The sequence below is a fragment of the Pteronotus mesoamericanus genome, unplaced genomic scaffold (genome assembly GCF_021234165.1).
Source record: "Pteronotus mesoamericanus isolate MK-2021 breed Mesoamerican mustached bat unplaced genomic scaffold, CSHL_Meso_final scaffold_85, whole genome shotgun sequence".
NCBI classification, from domain to species: Eukaryota; Metazoa; Chordata; class Mammalia; order Chiroptera; family Mormoopidae; genus Pteronotus; species Pteronotus mesoamericanus.
Window position 1 is genome coordinate 19436992 of NW_026555329.1, and position 26100 is coordinate 19463091.

At 36.4% G+C, this 26100-nt stretch overlaps 1 protein-coding gene across 5 annotated transcripts in view; it reads left to right on the forward strand.

Moving 5' to 3' along the window:
- Positions 1-17364, forward strand: part of SGCE (sarcoglycan epsilon) — a 67520-nt gene extending 50156 nt beyond the window's left edge. The window contains exons 6-12 of one of the 5 annotated variants that reach the window (XM_054563950.1): positions 362-524; positions 2905-3116; positions 4054-4080; positions 4819-5007; positions 14109-14152; positions 15025-15059; positions 16978-17364. In XM_054563950.1, the coding sequence (XP_054419925.1) occupies positions 362-524; positions 2905-3116; positions 4054-4080; positions 4819-5007; positions 14109-14152; positions 15025-15059; positions 16978-17028 (721 nt within the window). In that variant the 3' untranslated portion in view covers positions 17029-17364. Of the gene's footprint in view, positions 1-361; positions 525-2904; positions 3117-4053; positions 4081-4818; positions 5008-14108; positions 14164-15024; positions 15060-16977 lie in introns of those variants that run through there. The other 4 variants (XM_054563952.1, XM_054563951.1, XM_054563954.1 and 1 more) reach the window with 4 other exon arrangements.
- The last annotated feature ends 8736 nt before the right edge of the window (positions 17365-26100 follow it).

Genomic DNA, 26100 nt, shown 5'->3' on the forward strand with positions numbered 1-26100 from the left:
TTATTTTCTAAACAATTTAAGAATAATTTTTAAATGGGAGGAACCTACCCAATGTACTAACCAGAATAGGACACACACTTATTTTGAATTAAAATAAGTAGGATAAAAAAAATTGAGAAATTACCGTAGATCTGAGAAATTGTCTGGTCCACTGAAGCCCTCAGTAAATACTGGCTGAATAACGGAAAGGATGAAAGGAAGCCCCTACATGAATCACTGCCATTAAAACACAGCCTGTACCTTAGGGGAGATTCTAGATAATCCCTCGATTCAAAAGGATAAATCCTGCTTTCAGAGTAGATTGTTTTTCAGTGTTTTCAATTTTCTTAAAGGATAACCTAAGAGTTTCACAATTTTGCAGCGTTTATGTCATGGTTGGTGCAGACGTCCCATTTTCTTCTTGCTTACGAGAAGTTGAAAATCCGCAGAATCAACTGAGATGCAGTCAAGAAATGGAGCCTGTAATCACATGTGATAAAAAATTTCGTACTCAATTTTACATTGACTGGTGCAAAATTTCATTGGTGAGTTTTAATCATATTTTGTTTTTGTAAATGTAATTAGAAGTGATGTTGCAGGAGATAACATTTGACTAAAAGGTGAATTGCTTTTAGGAAAAAATCCTGGGTTTACTTTGTTCACTGAAATGGACTTGTCTTGACTTAAAGTATTTGGCAAGCTTATTGACAGTGTATCCATTTAGGAAAGTGTATCTCTACTTTTGTTCTCAGTCCACCCTTGATTAGTTGCTGGGCTGGATTAGCTTGGCAGGTGGTCCAAATGCTCACCCTGGACATCCAGGTGGCTGCTAAATCAGGATAAATTATGGAGTCAGTGTGACATGTATAGAAAGTCTCAAGTATCCCGCCACTAGCCCACTCCGGAGGGACAGACCAAAGCACAATAAAAGAACTGAATAAAATAAAGCAATATTGTGCTATAATTCAGTGCCCTAGAAACTCAAAATCGTAGGGCAAGTTCAAGGGATAAGGAAACAACTCCAAGCAAGGAAAGTTAAAATCTTACTCATATCTCCATAAATATAAAATATTTCTTTTTAAACAACTTTTTTAATTAGCATGCTAAAAGACTTAGGGAAATGTGGGTAAGGTTTTATATCTATGTAAGAGATGTATCGTGTATGTTATGGTTTTTGATCCTGCTTTCTGGAAAATGGGAAAAGTTGTTTTATTTCTTCAGTGACCTTTAGATTTAACTTCTGTCAACTCTTGATGATTGGTGGTGACTGAATTAGATCTAAGTTTAAAGTTGACATTTGAACAAAGTTATTGACACATAAACACAACTGTCACCTCATGTCTTAGCGAACCAACTGCAGGCAACTTTCCTGGATGCAGTAGGGGAGAACATCTTACTCACGTTGTAGCACTTAGCACCTGCGGCCCTTGGCCCTGGCCTCTTCTTTTTATAGACTTGGGTCTTAGGAAAGTCATGCTCTTTCTTTGCCCTCTTAAATAAAGTAAAATTACTAAGACGCCATGGTTTAGGTGTTCTAGATAAATGTTGAATTTTCAAAGTTCAGTATTTCAGTCATGGTGGTAATTGTACAAGGGTCCAAAAGACTGAGTGATCGCGTTCACAATTTGAGCAGATGCCTCTAAACAGAATCAATAGACAGTGGGCCCTAACAAGGCCACGGTCCTTGTGCTTGTGCTGTGGGATGTGCATATTTAGGAATAGCATCTACTTTTTAAAGGTTTAAAAATGACAAGCTTTGAAGATTTTAATTTTTGCGGTAAGGCTTTACAAATAGAAAAGTGGGAAATTCATATTGTTTCTTTTACATGTATTTATTTAGATGTTACATTTTACGACAGAAGATTTCAGGAGACTTGAGTGAAAGAGTCAATGAATAAATATAATAAATAAAATATAAAAGAAATAGAAAATCAGGACCTAGGTTTGTTTTGTTTTTTTTAATTAAGCCAAAGTCAAGTTTGACAACAAGCCTGCTAATGTCCAATATTAAAAAAGGAAATTCATCAGTTATTTAATTCCCATTCTGGAAGGAGGCAAAGCATGAACTTTTTGGCAGAGAATAAATTTTTTACTAGCATTGTATTGTTAACAAAATTCTTCATGTAGCGTTTTTTTGGAGAAGATGCTGAGAAATGCCACAAATAATTCCTCCCAACTTTTTTCTTTTTTTGAGGGCAGTGGCAAATGTAGTAACAGATTTCATATGGCTATTTTTGTTGTGGCTTTAAAGAAACCCTTAGCATAATTAAATGCAACTCAGTGAAAGCAGTTCAGTTACTCTGGAGGTAAATTAATATAGTACCAATATGCATTTTTTTTTATTCTGGGATAGAATTTAGTAAAATGATAGCATTGCATGGATTACATGTCCCTTAGACCACCTTTTCAAATAAACTCTTTCTGTCAGCTGGATGCCAGAAAGATCAAGGTTGTAATCATTGAGAAATTGCCTCTTTTTTTTTCTTTTTTTTCTTTTCTCTTTTGCTAACTTTGGAAACCATACCCACATACCTGGTTATCAGCAAGTTTATGGTTTGTTAACATCCACACTAAAGGTTTGTCATTAGGCAATAAGAAATGTACATACTAGTGTGAAGGACTTCGGCTTTGGAGAAAAGAAACTGGACAACTACATACACACATAGTGTGTGTATGTGCATGTATGTATGTGCGAGTATGGTGAGAAGACATAGAAACAGGTCAATGGAAAGCTTTCCATTTATTACTTTTATTCATTACTTCTTCCTAGCTCCCCTCAAAAATTGCAAGTTCAAGGTGATAAAGTAATGGGAAAAGATTGCTTTTTAGAAATTTGTCAGCGAGTGTTTTGATATGTCTAGATCTGAAAATCTCATCATGTTTGCAGCTGTTAATTTGATGTGTAATTGTCTTCTTTTGTATCAGGTTGATAAAACAAAGCAAGTGTCCACCTATCAGGAAGTGATTCGCGGAGAGGGGATTTTACCTGATGGTGGAGAGTACAAACCCCCTTCCGATTCTTTGAAAAGCAGAGACTATTACACGGATTTCCTAATTACACTGGCTGTGCCCTCGGCAGTAGCATTGGTCCTTTTTCTAATACTTGCTTATATCATGTGCTGCCGACGGGAAGGAGTGTGAGTACTTTAAAACACTAATAAAAAATTATAAAGCCTACTAAGATAACAACGCATAAGATTCCATTAAAAGCTAAGTTTCATTTAATTCATAAAACACTTTATAAATGAATTGAAATTGTGTTCAAGTCAAACCACAGTACTTTATTCCTTTAAAAAAATGAATTAAAATAATTTGGAGCCTAATAAATCAAGTTAGGGGATATAATTACTTTATTCAAGAATTATTAAGGCTAGATGAAAATTCATGCTGGCAGAAACAGGCCCAACAATAATTAAGGCTGCATATTTTGGTTACACAAGCCACCTTGAGTAAGCAGAGACTTCGGAATCTATTGACATGGTCATTGTACTTTAACTAAATAGTCTCAGTTTGATCAGGAGTGATGGTCAGAATTCTTGAAACTCTTCTGCTGTCAAACAGGGTGACAATCTAAATGTTTAAATATATATACCCACACATATAAACTTAGGAGTAAATTAATGAAAATAAGTCTATAATTTGAGGAGCAAGTATTCAGTTCATGAATAGTTAGCGCTCTCAGAACGTCTATGTCGATTAAAATAATCTCCCGAGATTATTTGGAAGTCAGAGTAACAGAGCCAAGAATAAAAAGTTAATAAAGCAGCAAGTAACAAATTCTTCCATTTTTACATGTAGCCTGATTTCATCATGTCGTAGAATTTATTTCCAAGAGCTTGATTCTTAATCTCCTTTTTGTTTCCCCATTTTTCTGTATGTTTCTCATCAGTATTCCATCTCTGTATGTGTATTCATCCAAGTAATGTCATAAACCTGGTGGCAAATGCTGCCTGGTGGCATTTAATAGTAACAATGTCAGCATTTCCACATCATGCAAGATTCCATGAGCATATAGTCTTAATGTTCCAAATATCAATGCTATTATTTAATTCATAAATTTTGTTTTGTTTCTAGGGAAAAGAGAAACATGCAAACACCAGAGTAAGTGTCTTCTTTCCTGTTATTTTCTTTATCATTTTTTTCCACTTCTCAGTTGCTCATCATGCTTCCTACATGTGTGTCATGCTTTTTTTTATTTGTCATCTTTCATAGTTTATTTCATAAATGTGAAAGCTGCTTTCTAAATAGAGATATTTAGGAGGGGTAGAAATTAAAAATAAAAAGAGGGTTTGAAAACTAAGATTATACAGATAAAAACTAAACCTAAAATATTTCAGATTCAGAATATTAACTTGCCATTTATATTATGTGATTTCCCAATCTGCATTTCTGTAAACCAGAGAACAGATGAAAAGACCTTTCATACACGCTTTCCTGAATCTACAGTAATAACCTACCATAAAATGAAACTTCTGTGAGTATTTATAAATGCCCCATCAGAAGCAACAATATAAAAGCTCTGGTAGTTTAATCTTAATCGTAGAAATTAAGTAGAATGCTAGTTTGTTACTTAGGGCTGTAATATTAACACAATGCTTTATAGCTTAGTTTAATGGAAGACATTTACTTAAAAAATAGTTTATACTTTTCAGTTTTGCTCTGTTAAAACTATATGAAATGTATTTTTTTTCTGAGATAACTTGTAGAAAGCCCAAAGTGCAATAATGACCTCCTCCTATTTTAAAAATTAAATATTTTTCAAAAAATTTTTCACATTGATGACCCACTGGGATAATATGTGATTTTAAATACATGTTGTTTTATTTCTTTTTGACCTAGCATCCAACTGGTCCATCATAGTGCTATTCAGAAATCTACCAAAGAACTTCGTGACATGTCCAAGAATAGAGAGATAGCTTGGCCCCTGTCAACACTTCCTGTGTTTCACCCAGTAACAGGGGAAATCATACCTCCTCTCCACGCAGACAACTATGAGAGCACCAATATGCCATTGATGCAAACGCAGCAGTAAGTATCCCCTTGAAACAGGGATTATTAATATGCGTGAATGTGTCTAGTTTGTGTCTATAAAGAAGAGAGCTTTTCATGATTGGTGCTTTTGTTTGCTTGCTTGCTTGCTTGGTTGTTTGTTTGTTTGTTTGTTTATAGAGAAGAGGAAATACCAAAAGGACAGTGATAGTGAAGAGCACAGCCCCACTGTGCTGACCCAAATTAATAGAATCACTTTCAGGGGATGCTTTTATTTTTTTCCTACAATAATCCACCTTAATATTTAAGAAATTGACACAGCTAATAAACTAACATATGTTTGCTCAGAGATAATTGTGAAAAGAGAAGCATCTCCTAAAGCATGACAAATTGATTATTTTTAGAGCTATTATTAGAATTATTTGGTTCTGTTAACCTATTATTTTAATGTTATTACCACAGAATGATTTAATATAAATTGTTTTTTGTGATCTGCTTATATATCAAAACAAGTAGTCCTAATTTTGACTATATACACAGTTTATTCATACAAACCTTCTCTCTTGTGTTAGGACTATGGTTAGAAAGCCTGGAAAGGTCGGTACGAGGGAGAGAGAGGGGTTGCGGAAATTATCTAGTTGCTCTTCAGGACACCATGTTATATGCCTCAGTTGATTTTGATGTAAATGAATTGTAGGTGAAATTGTCATTTGTTTTTAAGAAAATGGCTCTTTTTTTGCTTTTTTTAAAAACCATTTGTTAAAAAGGGTTAAATCCAATGTTCCCAAGGATGTCACAAGTTTGATTTTGAGATCCTTCTCTTTTTCACTTTTGTAAATAAAATGGATAAAAAGGAAAATTCCCTTCCCAAACATACACATCAACCTTAGGATATGAAATAAAAGTAACCTCTTACTGAATAAAGATTTATCTGGGAACAGTACTGGGTGCAAACATTTTCAAACTGGGATGCTTGTAACCATATAAAATGCATGTGATACTTTGCAGATTAAACAGTAATTACTGTGAGTACAATAGACAGTCAGACTCAATAAACTTGTCCAAACCACTTTGGAAATCTGAAAGTATTGTGAGAATTTTCTTGAGTTCTTATAACATTATTTACTTAGTGTAGGCCAAGGTGTGTATGTGCCTGTGCGTGCGAGTAATTGATTCAAGTCCTGTCAATAGTGGGGAAAAGTTTTGGAAATATTAATATACTCTGAAGGAAGTAAATATTAGAGTCTTGCAAAGTTGAGTGGTACTGAGTGGAGGGGATGGATTTCTATGTTCTCTGATGGTTAGTGATACCTCCTAAAACCCACTTTACCAGGATTAGATACCAATGAGAAGGATTAGTTGCATTTCAATAACATTGTATTAGTTCACAATTTAACTATCTCTCCTGCCATTTTTAGATGAAAATTATGAACAGCCTTGTCATTTTACAAAATGAAAAGAGTTAAAGAATTCTTTATATCATTTCTTATATTATTTACCTAAAAATGCCAGTGAAAAATAAAGATTCTTTATATTATTTCTTATATTATTTACCTAAAAAATGCGAGTGAAATGTTGATATATATTCTTCAAATGCTGATATGTATTTTCAAAAGTACAATGGTAAAATACACTTGAGATAGGCTTATTTTTAGGTTTTTTTAATCAGAAGAGTTTTCAGAGCCTTTCGTGTGTTGATATGCTTTGTGAACCCCTGGGGAAAGGTCAGAAGATATAACTTTAAAGAAGACATTTTGAGAAATGCTTCTATTGACAATATAACAATATTATAAAATTTTAGAATAGAGATCTATTTGTTATGAGTAGAGGAATATGTTTGTAAATCAGTAAAATTCTGTTGCTTGTAAAGGTTAAGGGAGGGAAAAAGTTGTACAACATTTATATAGCCTTTCTAACCCTATCTATTGAACGTAAGAATAGCTCCTAAAAAATTATTTTGATTTCTTCTGTGTAGGATTTTGCAATGTTGCTACTTATATACAAGCACAATAAAATTTTCTATCTAATTTACAACCAAATGCATCTTCCAGGTCCTTCCATAACCCCATGAAGACTGTCATTATGTTGATCAGGTCTCTCTATTTGTTAATGCAATAGGTTATTTTACTGAAATTTTTACATCCAGAAAACCTTCGTATTATTTAGATTTCTGCTAATGGAAAAACTCCATTAACTAGTACTTCTATATAAATGGGGTACATAGATAATTGATGATGTTCACAATGATTATTCTGAAGCCTTGCTAGATCATCAAGTGCATCTCACTCATCAGAGGAAAATTAAATTACATTCGGTGTAGTTTCAGTGTTGAGTGTATGTTATCTCTCTTTTATTCTTGGAAATGGATAGAATGTGCACAGTCTCTATGGTAACTCTCTATAAGCTAGACTATGTGATTCACCTCATTTTCCAACCTTGCCCGATGATAGATTTATTGTACCAGCTGCCCTTTCCGCAAATTCAGCTTTTACTCCTTGCCTTAAAAAATGTAGTCCTGTCCTTGAAGTTCTATTTCAGTACCGAGTACACACTTATAGAAATATTTTGGTCATTCAAATTGAACTGAATTCTTAACTTTAAAATGAAATATTTGATGAGACATTACAGTACCTGATAGTTGGGTATATGCTGGGATAATGCTACCTGGTACTTACTAATTAACTCTTCCTAAAAGGGCTTGCATTTCATCGTCACCTATTCTGACCAACTGTGCTGAAGTTATCACTCATAAATAATTTGGCTAGCTACTGCATTTTGTGTTTATTCTTCTAACTTGATACCAGAAATATTCAAGCATAAGGACATGGCTGAAAGTTTATGTTGGCTTCTAGGCAAGACTCAAGAAGATGAACATTCAAAGCTGCGTAGAAACATACCTGGGTCTTTTAAACAAGTTAAACCATGAGGTATAGAGAATCTCTTAACAGTGTTAGGTATAGAGAACTTACAACGGTTGTATAATAAGGGGCTGTCACAGTTACTTCTCAGTTATATAATTGTTTTATTGTTTTTGGTTTTTGTTTATTGTTTTTTGGGGTTTTGGTTTTGGGTGTTTTTTTTTTTTGGTAGAATGCTTCATGGGACTCCAGATTGGCACCATAAATTAGAAGCAACAAATGTTTCATTATTTGCAGATGATAAAATTGAGCCACAGATAAGAGACAAAGCTAAACTGGGTCCAAACTGAGATTAGATTATTTACCTATCTTGGTCGAGTCAGGGATAAATATGTGGTCATTGACCTCAAAAGGTCAGAAGGTTCTCTGATCCAGATTGCGGGCAAGGTGACTAAATAGACAGTGCAAAGAAACTGGTGATGGAACATATGTTCAGAAAGGAGGGATTTCATTCGTGCAGTGATCCTCTGCATCTCGGGTTACAGAGACAGGACCAACAGCCTGTTAAACTAGCGCACGGAAGGTAAATTGGATTTTATCTTTGCTAATGTAGTTATTATTTAATAAACTTATTATTTTGGAATGATTTTTGAGATACAGAAAAGTTGCAAAAGTAATACAGAATTCCAGTATTTTATTATATTTGTTACAATAAGAGACCAACCCTGGTGCTTTACTATGAGCCAGATTTCAGACTTTTTTCCCCAGATTTCACTAGTTTTTCCCCTAATGTCTTCTTGCTGTTCCAGGAGTTGGTCTAGGTCCCAATAATTGGCATGTCTTAGTCTTCTCTGGTCTGCACAGTGTCTTACACCTTCCTTGTTTCCATTGGCCTCCAGAGTCTTGGGGAGCACCAGCCACAGATTCTGTAGAATGTCCCCCAGCTCCTAGTATGCCCAGGTTTCTGCGTCTACAAGTATACTTGGTGATCTTTGTAGTTCAGCAAATAAATGTTACCATTAAGAGTCAAAAGAATCTTTTCTTCTAAACAGTCCCTTATTTGTTATAATTCATTATTGGATATCACATTATAAAGCAGTTCCTAAAAAAGTAAATTTTGCTTTGTCCCCCAAAAATCATTGTTGTGATTAGGAGTTAGGTTCTTGGCCAAAGATTTAACATCAAAAATATATTACAGATTTGACTGATGTACCTGAAAGACAAAGCTTTGTAGTGATTTAAATTAAGAGAATCAAATTCTAAGTCATAGGCTTTTAGGTCCTAAAAGGAATGTTGAGAGATGATCTAGCCTGGTTGTCCCAAACCAAGGTGAAGATCACCCTCACCTGTGGGCCTCTTACTGGTTAGTGCAGATCTCTGGGCCCTCCTTCTCGGGATTTGGAATCTGGTGGCCCTGTGTTATGGTGGGGGGTGTGGGGGGGAGGTTGAGAATTCCTGATTTAAATACTTAAAGGACCTAGGTTTGGGGAATCATAAGCCAAATTCGTACTTCTGGTATTTCTGCTGTGTGGCTGGAGGTGGGGAAGCAGATGTTATTCACACTCACTGGGACCTGGCCCGCAACCCAGGTATGTACCCTAACCAGGAATCGAACTGGTGACCTTTCAGTTCCCAGGTTGGTGCCACTGAGCCACACCAGCCAGGGCACTTGGTCTTTTAGGGGGTAGATCTGCCCCCTCGTTATTCTTTTCTTATACCAACATCAATATCAATAAGCTTTTCCTGAGTGGGAGGCATTTTCATACAGGATTGAATGTAATGCATAATAGGGGGAAGTGCCTAAACATTTTCTAGAAAGATTTTAATTGGCTATACAAAAATTTTCCTTATTCATTATACAAAACATAATACCTAATCCAGGGTAATTGGGTCTCCCTCATAACAGGAGGTAGGTTGTGCTTAATCTTTTGCAAATTAACAAGTATAAAAGTAGAATTAAATCTTCTAATTAAAGATACTTGGTAACTAATCATTTTAGCTTTTATCTGAAGTATTTTTCCATTATTCCCTTTGGTAATATTAAGAACTAACTTTATGATAAAATTCCGTAAGTAAAAAATTAGGTTTCACTAAAAGTTAATATCAATTGAAGAGAATGTTTCTTAGGACCAAGGAAATGATTTCCTGTTGACAAGAAGTGTTAACCAGCCAAGAATATTTTGGAGCCATTACCTTTCTTTTAATTCAATAAGTATACACTGAAAGCACTGAGTGCTGTGTCTCTTTGATGGGCTTTGTTTCTATAGGTTTGCACTGTATCATTTTAAAGCTGTGGTAGGCTTGCCTGTGGCTTGCTTTAAGCAGGGGAAAAATTAAAAGAAGGAAATGAGTGTCTCCTTTCTCCTTTATGCATTGATGTTAGTTAAAATTAGGTTTTGAAGTTAAAATTACGCAGATCCAGTTTCTTTGTGTCCTCCTGCTTTAATCCACACAATGGCCTTGTCCCTTAGTAGAGTGAGAGCCTTCAAATCAGCAAGGTTTGGGCAATGTCAATTTCGCTGAAATAATTGGGAAACTTCAAAAATATATTACTATGTCTTATTGTTAAATGACTCCATGCTAATTCAAAAGAGAAGTGTTTTGTATTTTTGTATTCCATATAACTAAACTGTCATGTAGTTTTAACTCTGGCACAGATTATATGGATTTATACAAATCACTTAACCTTTCTTTGCTTTTGAGTCTTCAAGCAACTAGGAATGTAATAGGTGGATAATCATCAACCTCACTTATAGGTTTACTCTACAGGATATCCAAGAATATCAAATTACCTTAAAACGGTTGTACAAATAATAAGTAATTGCATACTCCCCCAAAATCATTTATTTATTAATTTGCAAGTTATTACCTTTGCCTTCATAAAGAATTAAGTTTGTGCAATGGCCAATTTACATAATTTTCTATTTAAATGCATGTAATTAATGGGACTAAAATTAGAAAATAATTAATGCTAATAATTTAGAGAATTACAGTTTTCTTAAGTCTTTTTTCTATGCAGTGCAGTTTATACATAATAATCGTTCAGTTAGTTTGCTAATAACTTAATTGTTCTAAATAGTTTTATGACTTTATAAAGGTCCTTTCTTTGAAGGATTATTGGAATTCTCTTTGAAGTCAACCCCCACTATCCTGTATAATTAATTGCCTTTAGCAGCCTGCTTTCACCAAAGATGGACAGGGTTCCATTTTCTTACTGAGTTCTCTGCTTCTTCACTAGAGCAGAGTTTGTCGTGGACATTTTCCCAGTATGCCTGAAGCAGTGCTCTTACGGGGTGCCTCTCTTCAACTCTTAAATGGAATACCCACTTTGAATATGCCCGTCATACGTATATTAACACCTAACACTCACGGGTTCACGTGTAGTCCCCAGTGTGGGCAACCACAAAGACAGGGCTCTGTGTGCGTACCTTGGAGACTCTGGGGAAGTGGAATCTCTAAATTTTTTTTTATTGCGCACCTTTGTGCCCACATAAGCACTTTCAGTTGAAGTTGAACTTGCAAGGAGTCCATTTATATTACTCACACGTAACCATTTGGGACACGCACTGCAGAAATTTCTAAATCCTCAAACCCATGTAATACACACAGTTGCTTTCTCATATATCTTCTCTAGATTGCTTGCTAGCTCCTGTGCTTTCACAACCAACCATTTCTCTTCAAACCTAGCCAAGTCCATTGCTACGTAGAAAGGTTAGCAGTGTAACAGAAGAGGAAACAATAGAGGCCGGAGAAGAAATGACTGGGCGTAGGTAGATTTTGATCAGTGTCTTTCAAATTGTGTTCTATAGAAGGGTAAGTTGGGCCGACCAATGGGAGAAGGGGTTCCAATGACTTCATTTAAATATCTATTTTGAATTTTGGTATCCTTGACCTATGGCTTTTGAAGGGCTTTCTTTGTCCTCTTTGTTATTTTTATTTTGTCAAAATAAATTGATTTAATCCATTAATAGGCCAGGAAGAGCTGGCGCTGGTAGGACATGAGGAGTGGGTGTGTGTGGCGGTAGGAGGTGCTGTGTTAGTTTCTATTGTAGAAAAGATGCAGGTTAGTTTTACCTGAGAAGTAAAAACAAAACTCATATTTCTGACCCCCACCCCGCAAATGCCCATGAAATGTCATTTCTACTTTTGTAGTAAAGATGTATGTTTTCCCATCTTTAAATCTAGAACTTATTTCCTCTTGTGGTTTATCAATAAATCTTTTTTACTTTCATCATCGAAACCACTATAAATACTTAGTGTGAAATGGAAGGAATAAAAAAATGAAAAGAAAAAAGAAAACCATCCCCTGAGACCACACAAGAATAAATAGGGCTGATAGGTAATAGCAAAAAGGAATGTAATTATTGACATGAATTACTAAGTAACTTCCTTGTATTGAATTAGAATTGATTTTATTTCCTTAACAATATATTAAAATGGAACTGAAAAAATTTTTTAAAAATCACTCAAAGTCATTAACATTTCTATAGATTAATTTACGAGTTTAAACAGTATTTAACTAGCATGTATTGTTTGCCACTTTGGATTGTTGTATTCGAAACATATATTTGCCTGGCTGAAGTGATTTTAGATCAATGGTTTTCTAACTCTGCTTCTTGGAGATTCCTTAGAAATGCGTTAGGGGCCAGCTTTCGAGGCATAGGAAACAAAGCAGGAGGGACTCTCGGCTTCCTTGTCTCAACTGGGGCAGCCTCACATTTATCTCTTTTGTACGTGGAGTTCTGCTTAGGATTTCAATTAAAAGGAATTCCATTGCTGAAGAGAAACAAAAAAACTTCAAAAATCCGTGGCTTGGAACAAACCCTGCTCTGTAGCAAGGGGCTAACTCCTAGAATTTCTTCCACACAAAATGTAAATTGTACATTTTGGTAAAGGAATTTTAATATCAAATTTGAAACTGAATGTTATGTGAGTGTTACTAAACACATGTATCATGTTAATCTCTGTAAGTATCTGCACTTTTGTGTGTATTCATCCCAACAGTATTTACTTCATGCTTATTGCTGAGGGTCCTAAACAAAACAGGATGATTCGGACTGTTGAGGCACTTTGGGTCAATGAGACATGCGAGGAAGCACAGTGAGAGCGTGGAACGCATGCTCACTGGTGACCTATTGGGGCGGTGCTTCAAGAATAAGGAGGCATAGAAGAGGTGGTATTGGAGAGGTTATTTTTTAATTAAAAATAGTAAAATTTAGTTAACATTCCTGTGGGTTATTTTTTAAATTCTAAGATTAATATGTGTTCGCTGTAACAAATTTTGAGTTGAATTTGCAAGGACAAATGGGAGCAGGTCAGGTGCAAGGAATGGCAGTGGGGGCCATGGCGGTGGCAGTTCCGCTTCCGCAGTCAGGGAGGCGTCCCTGCAGGGACCAGATATATTGGTGGCCTTCTGGGGGCACACTAAACACCTGAGAACGCGGTTGGCGGGTAGGTATAAGGAAACAATGAAATGTGTGTTATGTGAATGACATAATCAGATTTGTGTCACAGAAGATCACCTGACAGGAGTATGCACAGTGGATTGTTAGGCAGCAAGAGTGGGAATGAGGAAGCAATTCAGATCAGTTGCAAAGATGCACATGAGAAAGGAGGATCGCTTCGACCAAGTGAGCAACAGAGATGGGAAAGAAGGGGACAGATTCAAAAAGCTTGAGAACAGTCAAGAGTACCCAAGGGATTAGATGTGAGGCGTGAAGGAGAGGGAAGGGCCGGAGAAGTCTCGTGTGCACTAGAAGACTAGCGCAGTTGGGTGGGTGGCAGCTGTCATTTCCTACGGTGGGGCCAGAGGAGCACAGGTGGGACATCGTGAATGAAGAGGGTTATACTTGCCGTTTTGAGAGTGTGTAAGTGTATAAATGTGTTCTAGACTTGGATCTGAAAGCGTGCAGGTTACAGACCCAAGCCCCAGAGCTCTGGGTTCACATCCTTATCAGTCACTCCCTAGCTATGTAGCCTTGGACCTCTAAGCCTGTTTTTCCATCTTTACGCTGGGAGAAATAATACCTATCTCCTAAGGTTTGTTGTGAGATAGACTATAGCATGTGGTAGCAACTCCATGACTGTTAACAATATTCTTATTTATCTTCATCAGACTTCAGTTTCCTCATCTATAAACTCATGGCGGGGGCGGGGATGCTGCATTAGATGATTTAGGGGGTCCTTTCTAGCTATAAAGTTTTTCATTCTAATGTGTCTGCTCTTCATTTACATGTATGTAAGCAAACACAATTTTACTAAAAAAATGTTAATCATTTCTAGGAATTTGCCACATCAGACTCAGATTCCCCAACAGCAGACTACGGGTGAGTACTAAATAAATTGATGTACTAATAAGTTGATGTTTATGAATGAAGTTAATAGATTAAAAGACAATTATAGTACTGTATAATTTATAAGGCTTTAGCTTTATCAAGTAAGGCAAAAACAATTATCTTAGAGTTAGAACTTGAGAATAATGGATTATTGCATTGATTGCCATCAAAGTGATAAACACAGGGTCAATGATCTTAGAGCAGAAACACCCACGGAGGTCCTGTCTAATTAGGAAGACTGAATAAAATCCCCTTCCTTCAGCAAAGCTGCCTATTCTTCCCCTTGGTATGAAAGATTCTTAGCTTAGATGCATCCAGGATTTGTCTCAGTAAGTGAGCAGCTTGAAACTGACTCTTACAAAAGGAAACTATTGTGACTAATCACTGAGGCTTCAGGGGGATAAATGAGAAATGGTTCGCCTGTTCTAATGCCACTTTTAAAAGCTGCTATAACATGACCAAGGAGAGCAAGATGGTGGGCATTTCTCCCTGGACTATTCTATTTCCCTAAGACTTGCTTTCTTTAAGTTTATTTCTTTCAAGTGTCCCTAAAAAATTTCCACAGCCAATTATTTCATTCATCTCGGTACTGAGTAGATAACTTATTCATGATTGTCTTCTAATTAGTGGTTGATTCTTAGTTCTAATTGCCAGGCAACCAGTAATGCCTTTTTAGCTCTTTTGGAAAAGCAAGAGAAGTTTTAAAAATGTAAGTTGGATGTGGAATTCTGACTATGAATAGTGGTATTGTGGTAAGGAAGCTATTAAGTACATCTCTTTAAAACTTTAGGCACATATAGAAATGTACTGAATATTTTTCATTCAAATATTATCCTCTCTATTACTGCTTTCGGGAATTTAAGGAGATTTTCGTTTGACAACTTTTCAAAGATTTGAGGCAAGTATAATGAAGTTGTTCATCATATTTTAATTATAAAATAACATTTATCAGAATTTTCCCCCATAATTTTGATTACTTGTTTTAATTAAATGCTAACATGTTTCAACAAGACTGTTCAATATATTGATGTAAGCATTCAGGAGATTAATGAAGGAACAAACTTTGCTATAAATATGTTATATAAAGAGCGAAGAAATAAATGAATCCCCACTACATGTAATTGTGTTGTGGCTTTTTTTTTTTTTTTAAAGAGGAAAAAAATTTTAAGCATATGTCTGCAATGGAAATGCTAAAACTTCTTCTTTGACCTCATAGACTTCCGTCTCCCCTGAGGTGTCTTTCCTCTGATTCCTAATTATTTCAGGCAAGGACTTAGTAGAAGGGAGACAATGACTAGTAAAATAGAAATACTTTTTGAATATTTAAAAAATCCAGATTTTATTTATTTCCCCATTGGGAATGCTATTAGGGAGATTTACTAGATAGTTATATAGATATTTAGCAAGTAGACTCATTGACATGCTTCATTTTAGTAATAGGCAGCATTTCCAAATACAAGACCAGTTTATGCCTATGCAAATGTGATAAGAGGCAAAGAATTTCCCTCAGGGGATTTTAGGTTGTTCAAGCTATTTTAAAAATTATTTTTTCTAAGTCAGGTTTTGGGGAACAGCCATTTTGCTTGAGCCAAGAAAGCTTTGATCTCCTTTTTAGTTAACACTATCGCCTATTACCTTGTTCTTTTCTTATATTTTTTCTGTAATTTGGAGCATATTATTGACTAAAGTGTACTATTTTCTCATGGTTGGTTTCTTTCTTCATCTTGTTTTTGGTGAGTCTTCAAGGTATCTCAGTGCTGAGAGAGAGAGAGAGAGAGAGAGAGAGAGAGAAACCAACTGGCATTTTAAATATGTGTGACAAATTGTTGTGTTTCTGCCTCAGATAAATGTAAAATCAAATAGACTCATGTCTCCTGGAGAGAGGAGCTAAATGGGCAGGCTACCTTCTTTATTTCCATCTATTCATCTGAATGAAAGAATAAAGTTTGTTTCTCCGTTTCTAAGGTGTTCTCTTCTGTCTGCACATGCATGGGTACAGCACCTCTTCTGTCCCTCCACCCTCGTTACTGTAGTACCACAAAGAGGCAACAGATTTGTGCATGAGTATCAGGAAATAATAATTTGATTTTCCCAAGCACCTCAGAGGACTATGCTAAGTGTCACAGTTTTCTTGTCTTTTTTATTAAATGTAATGGGGTGACGGTAGTGAATAACACTCTACAGTTTTCTTTGTGAAGGTAATTTAAGCACAAGGTCTCTCTTGGATACCAAGTAATTTTATTTGTAGCTGCCTCTATGGAGCTTGTTAGGGGAGAGCATATTCTGAAGTTTGCTTTCTTTAGTTGTTTTCTTTTAAATGATCATCCAAACTTTAAGAAGTGAGCCGGCCGTGGTGCCCTGGCCCTGGGACGTAAGCGCGAGCTGGCGTAACAGAGCAGTTAGAGGCCGACAATAGTGCTCCCTCTTGGCCCAGGCCCAGGCCATTAGGATCGATGCCTCTCCTGGTTTTCTCATTTTGTCAGCACTTCCGACCCATGTGACATTTTCTAAAAAGCCACCATTCAAAGGTACAGTCATATACCCCACAGTCAACCACATTCTTTTTGTTTATTGTGGGAGGAATTTTCAAGCCGTGCCTTTTGACAAACATGGAACATTGCAGCTTTGGCCCAAGCAGGAAAGGACTAATTTAGACTTTTTTCTTTTGCAAAAAATTTAAGCCAAATGCAGAGAAAATATTTTAAGTTATGTGAAGATGATAGAAAATCACTCCTTGTCATAATATGTTTTACTCAAAATCTTCAGGTGACCATCCCTGACTGACGCATGCCCGTATTCGTTCTTACACATTGCAGGTAAATGGTATCCCTGAAGAAAGAAAACTGACGGAAGCAATGAATTTGTAATGCGACAATATAGCCGTTATAGCTTATTTCTTCTCTCTTCCAATAATGCATGAGCTTTTCTGGCGTGTGTTGTGCATGTCGACAGTATTAAGTATGTACCAAATAATACAATATAACTTTCATTTTACTAATGTATTTCTTTTGTACTTAAAGCATTTTTGACAATTTGTAAAACATTGATGACTATATATTTGTTACAATAAAAAGTGATCTTTAAAATAAATATTATTAATGAAGCCTAACGTCTGGTGAAATTTACTTCAAGAAGTGTTCGATTGCCTCCTATATAGTGGGAAGCTTTTGTTGCTAAGGAACAGGTTCATGTGGTCATTCTTCATTCAATGAGATTTTATTAAGCATTTCCAATAAATATATAAAATGTCCATGCTCTGTATTCTAAGTGAGCAACCCATTGAATTTTTTTTAATTGATTTGAGAGAGAGAGAGGAAGTAGGTGAGAGAAAAAAGGAGTGAGAGAAACATTATCTTGTTCCAATTATTCATTCCCTGGTTGTTTCCTGTATGTACCCTGACCAGGGATCAAACCCACAAGCTTGGCGTATGGGGACAATTCTCTAAGCAACTGAGCTACTGGCCAGAGCTAAGTGAGCTACTGGCCAGAGCTAAGTGAGCAACCCATTTAAATAATACTTTTTTTTCTTTATTTTTTTTATTTATTTACTTTTTAAATACATTTGTCTCTTTTAAATAATTTAAATAATACTTTTTTAAATAATACTTTTTTTTAAATAATACATTTAAATAATACTTTTATCCTTGTAGCTTATAAAGCCTGTTGTTTTACATACCACTTCTTGGAGTATTTTGTAGGGTAAACATGGTTTTACGGATTGTAGATTTGATGACGCCCAGTTCGTGAAGGGCAGCTGAGGCACCATAATTACCTGACTCTATAATCAGATACTCATTTTAGAAGCAAGCCAGGAACTATTACTCAAAAAGGGAACAGTTACCTGGTGATGGAGACATGAATAAGCTCCAAAAACCCCAGGATCCCCTTTGATAACACTGTTTCCAGTGCTTAGCAGAGTTCCCTCACACTACGTCGGTCTGCTTCCTGCAGCCTGGATCGACGTGGCCATCAGGCCATCCAATGGGGCTGCGACACGCAGGCCAGCCCAGCCACAAAACCTTTCCTTACTCTACTCTGGGGCGGCTTCTGTATTGCCTGCTAATTGGCCAGAGGACACACAAATGCTACCTAAATCTGATTGCAAAATCCATAGAGATGCCCTGTTAGTATCGTATGTAGCTAGGTGTCCTCTGCCTAGAGGGAACCCTTCATCCCTGACATTGGAAACCCTGACCACACTTCACTCCTTCCTGGGGCGTAACAGAGGATATAGGTTATTGGATTTCCTAAACGTTTATCTTCTGTTCTTACTCCTTCCCAAGACAACTAGGACAATGCTACTTGCTCTTCTTCAGGGATGACCATCTATCTTAAAGTTGTAAACATATAGGGTCAGGTTCATGTCCTAGGAGGAAGGATGGGTCGCCAAGACTCCAGACGACTGGGTTGTATACCACAGCCGCAGAGAATTCATGAACTGTTGCTCTGGCCAGTGGTACCGATCTGGTAGTCCAAGTGAGCAGGAGCGTAAAGTGATACACGATCCATAAATCAGGAACTGCAGATCGGGGATCAGGAACTTGATTCATCTGTTCTAGGAAAAAGGCCACTGCAGGGATTAGAAGATGTACTTGGAGTTAGCATCAGTTTTCCCTCTGACCCTAGTGAGGAATTAAATGGGATAAGAAGGGTCATTGGCCGGCATCTCACAAATCTTTGACAAGTGTCTTAATCTCTGCAATTTCCTCTGAAAAAGCGATGTTGCCTCTGACTTTATATATTCTTTTTAAGATTTACTTATTTTTAAATGGAGGGAGAAAGAGAGGAAGAGAAACAATGTGTGAGAAATACATCGATTGGTTGCCTCCCACACCCCCCCAACTGGGGACCTGGCCTGCAACCCAGGCATGTGCCCTGACTGGAAATCAAACTGACAACCTTTTGGTCTGCAGACCAGAGCTCAGTCCAGTGAGCCACACCATCCAAGGCTGACTTTATATTTTGATAGGAGTCCAAATAGTTTCCCATTGGTTGTTGCTACTCTAAGGGTCCTCACTTTATGGGTCAAAAAAGAGTGGGAGGGTCCTGCCACATGCAGAGGGTTTCCATCCCAACTAAATATCCTCATAGTGGACAAATGAGTACATGGTGAGTTCGGGGTCTCAATGGTGAATGTAAATTAGAATACCTTTCTTCAGGTGGCCACAATAAGGCATTGCCCTAAAAAAACCCAACTGCAATGGTTTTCTGTACTTTTTGGAATACAAGAAAACTCAGATCTAGATTTAAAGTATCCCTGAAAAGTTCATGACGTTTTCCTCCAAGGTGTAGTGACCTAAGAAGCTGTGACCTAAGAAGCTGTGACTTCTCTTTGAGCAAGTTCACATCTGTAAATGCACACTGGCGGGAGAAAAGAGCATTAACTCCCCTGCACTGTGGGCTTTGGTTATGAGCAGGTTGAGCAAGATCCTGGTGCTCCGGAGGAAACCCCGGGCCGACAAGCTGGGGGTGCTATGGAGACTTGAGGTGAGAAATTCAGAAAAGAAGCTGCATAAGCTCTTAGCAAAAGCTCTTGATAAAGGGACAGGGCTGGATTTGGCATAGTTATCATTGACGTACAATGTTAAAAAGCAATTACTGTATCACTACTCCTTCTTAGTTGACATTTCACCTTGCAGTGGGAGGAAGTCAACTTGTAATATACATGAGATTAATATATAAGGAAGAATTGCTTGATGAGTTTTTTTGCTCTCTCACTGTAAACTCACACCATGAGAGGGTTGATTTTTCATTTTGGTAAAAATTGTTTGAGAGCTGCATTGCTGTGCTGCATAAACCCCCAAGTTCACAGTGGCGTGACACAGTTGACAACTTACTTGTCACTTATAGCTCAGTACAATTAGGCCAGTCTTCCTCTTGTGTGCTATCTGATCTGGAACATGCGACATCCAAGGTGTCTATGGAAAACAAAATGAGAGCCAAGGGGTCATGTGGAATGTTTTGGAGAGCTGGGCTTCATAATGTCTTCTGTCACTTTCTTCTATGCTCCATTGTCTGGTAATGTCATGTTCCCCAAACATAATTGCTATGGATGCTGTGAAACGTAATCCTCCTGTGTACTCAGGAAGAGGAAATAGTGTAAACATGAACATGTGGCCTGGACAAAACACGTGGTAAGTGCTTATGGACTAACAGCTGTACAGGGTGGGGCAAAAGTAGGTTCACAGTTGTCTGTATGGAAAATGATACAATAAGTATAAATAATAATATAAGAATAAACTCACCTACAACCATAAACATACTTTTGCCCCACCTTGTATATAACAATGAAAAATGTAATTATGTAAATGAGCATTTCTGTCATTCCCAATGACCTAAAATGTGAATTAGAATTTTTAATTCAGTGGAAATAAAAGTAGTAACAACAACAAAGAAACTGCCTAGATACATTGGGTTGTCCAAAAAATTCATTTGTCTTTTTCCATATGATGGCTCCAGTAGTGCTTAGTTGTCTTTAACTTTACTTGTAACAATTTTGTTAAATTGTATTGTGACAGCTGTTAGTGTGAATTTCTTTAAAAACATCAAAATTGGTGAATTTTTGTGCAGCCATTTTAATATTGAAGGTGAATGAAAATATGCAACATTTTCAGCATATTATGCTTTATTATTTCATGAAAGATAAAAACACAACTGAAACAAAAAGATTTTTGTGCACTGTATGGAGAAGGTGCTGTGACTGATCGAACGTGTCAAAAGTGGTTTGTGAAGTTTCTTGTACTATTGCTGTTTTGGCCAAATAATCCTTTACTTTGGGACTGTCTTATGCATTGGAAGGATTTAGCAGCGCCCCAAACCTCTACCCACTAGAAGCCAATAGGGGAGATGGCCAACATACTCAAAACACCCAGATCAATACAGTTATTGGTGAAAATGAAAAATGTGTCTTTTATGGAAAAAAACTAAACAAACTTTTTGACCAACCCAGTAATAACCAAGGTAGGTAAGCTAATTTTTGGAAAATAGTGCATTGAATTCTTGTAGAAAAGTATATATGATTACAAGTCACAATCCCTTATCTGCAATTCCCACATCCAAAGATCTTCATTTTTTTATAAGATCATAAAAAATCCATTAATGATAGAACCTGACCTAAACAAAAATGAGGATGCTTGTTTTGTCTTTCTTAATCCTTCTTGGTATAATGTTTTGCCATGGAACTTTTAACATTTTGTTACCAGGTATTGCACTTGTCCTACCAAATATGTTATATAATATAAGGAACATAACTAACATTCATTACATTTATAAACTCTGAATACAATTGAATACTAAAATAGACCTGGTCCCCAGAGTTTCCAGTAATGTATCGTGGACTTATACTACTAATTTTATAAATACTATGTTTAATTTTTATGCGATTTTATAAAATAAGCTTCTTTTTACCACCTAAATTGGAGTACATGTGTGTGCCCCCAAAAAATTAAGGGATCAAACAATGATAAAAAACTGAGATGGACTTGTCTTAACAGAATAATATATTCCTCTTTTCTCCCCCAAAACACAGCAAAATATCTTATTGAACTATCTTATGAACATGTGGACTGGACAAAACAAGTAAGTATCAAGGCCATTCCATTCATTCATTTGTGAATATTTAGGACTTACTATGTTCCGGGCTTTGAATTATGCTTGGGAAATAAAACAGACATAATGTGATATGAAAGAATAAACAAGGTCTAGTGTACTGTCTGGCACAATTTTGTGCTAAATAAATATTTGTTCAGGAAATCAATCTCATGTCAGTTACTAAAGGCTAGGAAGGTTAAAGAAGTGTTGTAATCGAGAGTGGAGAAAGCGGCTACTTACTAAATGATCAAAATCGGTCTGTTTTAAGAGAAAACATTTAAGATAAAATTGGAGCAATGATCACGAGCCAGTCATGCCTAACAACCCTGTCAGATGAAAGAGCATAAATGGGGGGCCCAAAAGCAATGGAAAGAAGCGGTGATTGTAATTTCGGTCCAGCATCTATTTATCTTTCTTTGGCAACTTTCCATATTTTCCCTAGGCAACTGTCCCCTGACATACTTTCAATCCAGGTGCCTCCACTTCAGCTGGCGCCTTACCCATCGCCAGATCTCAGGGCTGGCGCGTCGGAACACAGAATCCCTCTCGACCCAGGTCAAACCTCAGACCCTGCAGGCCTGTGGGATGTAAGTCAGTTTTACTGAGGCTCCGAAGAGAGGAATGTGCTTTTTCCTGATGGACTTGAATCAGGGCCAACAGAGCACAAAAGAGGGGAACCAACTGAATGGTCAGAAACCAGTTCTTTTTTGCACTCAAGGTAGTAGAACTAGGTTTTCCAACCCTTCAGTCTCAACAGTGTGAAGGGGCTCTGTGATGTTGGAGCATTTTGAGCGAGAGGGAAATGGAGTAAAAGATCATTCACGTGTTTATGTATCAAACCAACAGAATGTACACCTTACACTTCCACAGTGGTATATGTCAAATATATCTCAATAAAAATAACAATTAAAAATTAAGTTGTATTGAAAATGCAAACAAACAAACCAATAGCTTCAAGTTTTTCTTTAAAAAAAAGATTCAGAATCCTTTTTGTCTTATAGACCTTTATCAAGGAGTTTGCATGTTATGAGCATTTGGAAATTAAGCATCTGAAGTAGAAAATTAACTTGACCCCATCTACATTTATTTTTATTTTTATTTGTTTTAAATCACTATGGGTCAGCAAAATGGTGAAGTGAGAACTGCTGAAAATTCTGTCCTCCATAAATGAGAAAACTGGCAAAAAAAAAAGATCAAAATTAACATTTTCCAAACTCTGGGAGTTAACCAAATGCTTATAGCATCTGGGGAGAGTTTACACACATAAAACAGTTGAATCTTGGGAACAACAGCAAGCTTCCTGGCATTCTCACCTGCCCTATTCTCATCCTCCCCTCTCCAGCTCCAGGTCACTCTGAAAACAGCCTGCAATCAATCATCATGCAAACCAGCGATCTGGCGGCTACCAGCAAAAGGGATGGAAAGGTTAGAGCTCCTTTAAAACCTCTTTCCAAGGCAATTGCCATTATTGTACCAGTCTAGTGGTTCTCTGGATGACCACTTTATTTACCTGACTCAGAGCTCACCCAGTAAGGAAAACCTTGGGGCATTTGATGAAAACAATTAAAGACAAATTAATGATCTTCCTGGCTGACTGAGATACTTCCTGAACAACAGCTGGGGTGAGGGATGGGAGCAGAGGAATGAATCTTCTCTGAGTGTTTTTGGTATGATTCTAACCTTTATAAATGTATTAATGTTTTACACACTCAAAATGAGTGGATGAGAATTAATTAACTAAATAAATAAATATCCCAGTAATAGGAGCACCCAAAATGAAACACAAGAACAAATGAATTCACACTTTGAAAGTTATATAAATGTCTAACCAGTATGCTGTACACCTAAAATTAATATATATTGAATGTCAACTGTAACTAAAAAATTAAAAAAGTTAAAAATGAACCCAGCTGTATGAAAAATGGATAACTTAGCCATACTCAAGGGGTAGGGGGCAGAACTCACTTATGCAATTGGAATATAGTGTTTTGACTATTTGTTTGAATTTAGTAAAACAGAATCGTAGACAAATATTGTACTCCAGTAAATTTTTTGTTTGTTTGTTTTTGTACTGTGGTATGGGTCTATAATTCTAAACACTCATTTGTCTATTAGGACTGTGCAAAGAAATAAAGATTTTGTGGATGATGGAAGCCACGCGTGTCACCTTTGGAGAAGGGAGCTACAAACGGGAAAGGGGAAAGGCTCCAGTGAGCTCCGCCATGTTGGAATGCAGTCAGGGGGATCGGCGTAAACCCGTAGCTTCTAATGAACAGATAGATAGAAGATAAATGTGTGTGTGCATACATATGTCTACATATTTCCTAGTTCTAGCCACTGAGAGAAACTAGAAGCAATAATATCCACAACGCCTAGCAGCCAAATCTTGGTTTCTAGAAGCCAGGGCTCCTTGAGAAATGGATGATTTCAGGGCTGGGAGAGGGAAAGTACTAAATGAACTGAGAACATTTTTTTGTGCCAAAAGGTAAGAAAGTGCTCAAAGGCTAATGGAAATTTATTAGAATAATTCAGGAGCTGGCTAGAAGAGGCTCACACTGCCAAATATGGGACAATTTGGTTAACAAAATAAATATAGTACTATATTATAAATAATGTATTATAAGAGTCCCTGAATCTATACTGATATTGATGAATGAATGAGTGCTTTCTTATAGTAGAACACCAAGTAATGTAGAAGAGGTGATAAAACTATAAAAATTATGATTTTGCAAGCACCATAGAAATAACTATTTAATACAAGAACCATAAATATATAATTATATGGAAACCAAGATCTGGGCACTAGACATTCTAAGGTGTCACTGCTTCTAAGTCCTCCCAATGGACAGAACTAGAAAATATATAGATGTATATATGTACGCATACATCTTCCATCTCTATAGTATAAAAGGATATTTACATAGTCTCAAAGTATCTCCTTATAATGTTCCCCTTGGCAACCACCATTCTACTCTGTGCTTTTATAAATTAATTCAACTTTTTAGCAACCCATATATAAGCAAGATAATGGAGTATTTTTCCAATTTACTTCATTTAACGTAATGTCCCTGGGGTTCATCTATATTGAAGCATGGGACAGAATTTCCTTCTTTTTTAAGGTGGCACAGTATTTCATTGCATATCTATACCACATTTTCTTTATCCATTCATCCATTGATGTGCAATTGGGTTGTTTCTACCTCTTAGCTATTATAAATTACAGGGCAGTGAACATGGGGGTGCACATATTTCTTTGAGATCCTACTTTGATAAACATATTTTAGCAATTACATAGGAAAAATACAGTAACTTTTTACAACTCTGAAATCAGCTCAAAATCAAAATTCTTAAAAACATAACTTTAAAATATGCAGAATGGCTAAAAGGGCAAATATTTAATGCAGAGGAAAGAAAAGTAATTGTTCAAGAGTAGAACGGAGAATAAGAAATGGATAGAAGTATTTGTCTTTGAGAAATACTTTGTACATAGAGTTGATAGGATTTGCTAGTAGATTAGAAATGTGGGGAAAGAAGGAATCACATTGACTTCCAGAGTTTTGGCCTTAGTTCCTGGGTACATTTTTGATCCATTTACTGATTTTGAGAAGGCTGAGTGAAAAGTAAATATCAAGGATAAAATCAAGAGTTTATTTTTTAACTTTTTTTTTTTTTTCTAGTTACAAAGGCCAGCTCTTACTAGGGTAGAGAGCAGGGTACATGTGTCATCTCAGAAATGTCAACGCCATCTGCCAAATTTTTGTGTATAGAAGTTTGTGGTCAGTCTCTGAAGCAAATTTTATTGGCTACAACAGATAGTATTAGTAAAATTTTAACTAGGTATGTATACAAATGGTTGGTAATATCTATATCAGTGCAAAATGTTCAAAGGTTCTGTCACGCATAAAGATAATGAAGTCCAGGGGTCTTGTTTTAGGTGAATGTGTAACAAAAGGCTATCTTAGACAAACCTAAAGGAGAGCAAACACATTTCAAAAGTAAATAGCCAGAGTTTTGACCTAATTTATCTGTGGTGATTTCTCATGCAGGAACATTACTGGAAAATTGAAATGAATAATTAAAATTGCTTCATTTTTGTGTTTTATGATCTGAATTTGAGACCATGTGCTCCTAGGCCAAGCCAAGTAGTCGGAGTCACTGAGCAGAAGAATTCTTTATTGACCCTTCATGGAATTCCTAGTGAGACATAGCAGTGTACATTAATGCCACATCTTGATAGGTGGTAATCATGGATTAGACACTTAAGGTCTTATTTAAAAGAGCTCAGAACTATCATGTCCACCAACTCTGCATTAGAGTGACTCAGAAGCCTATAAAATCTATTTTATGAG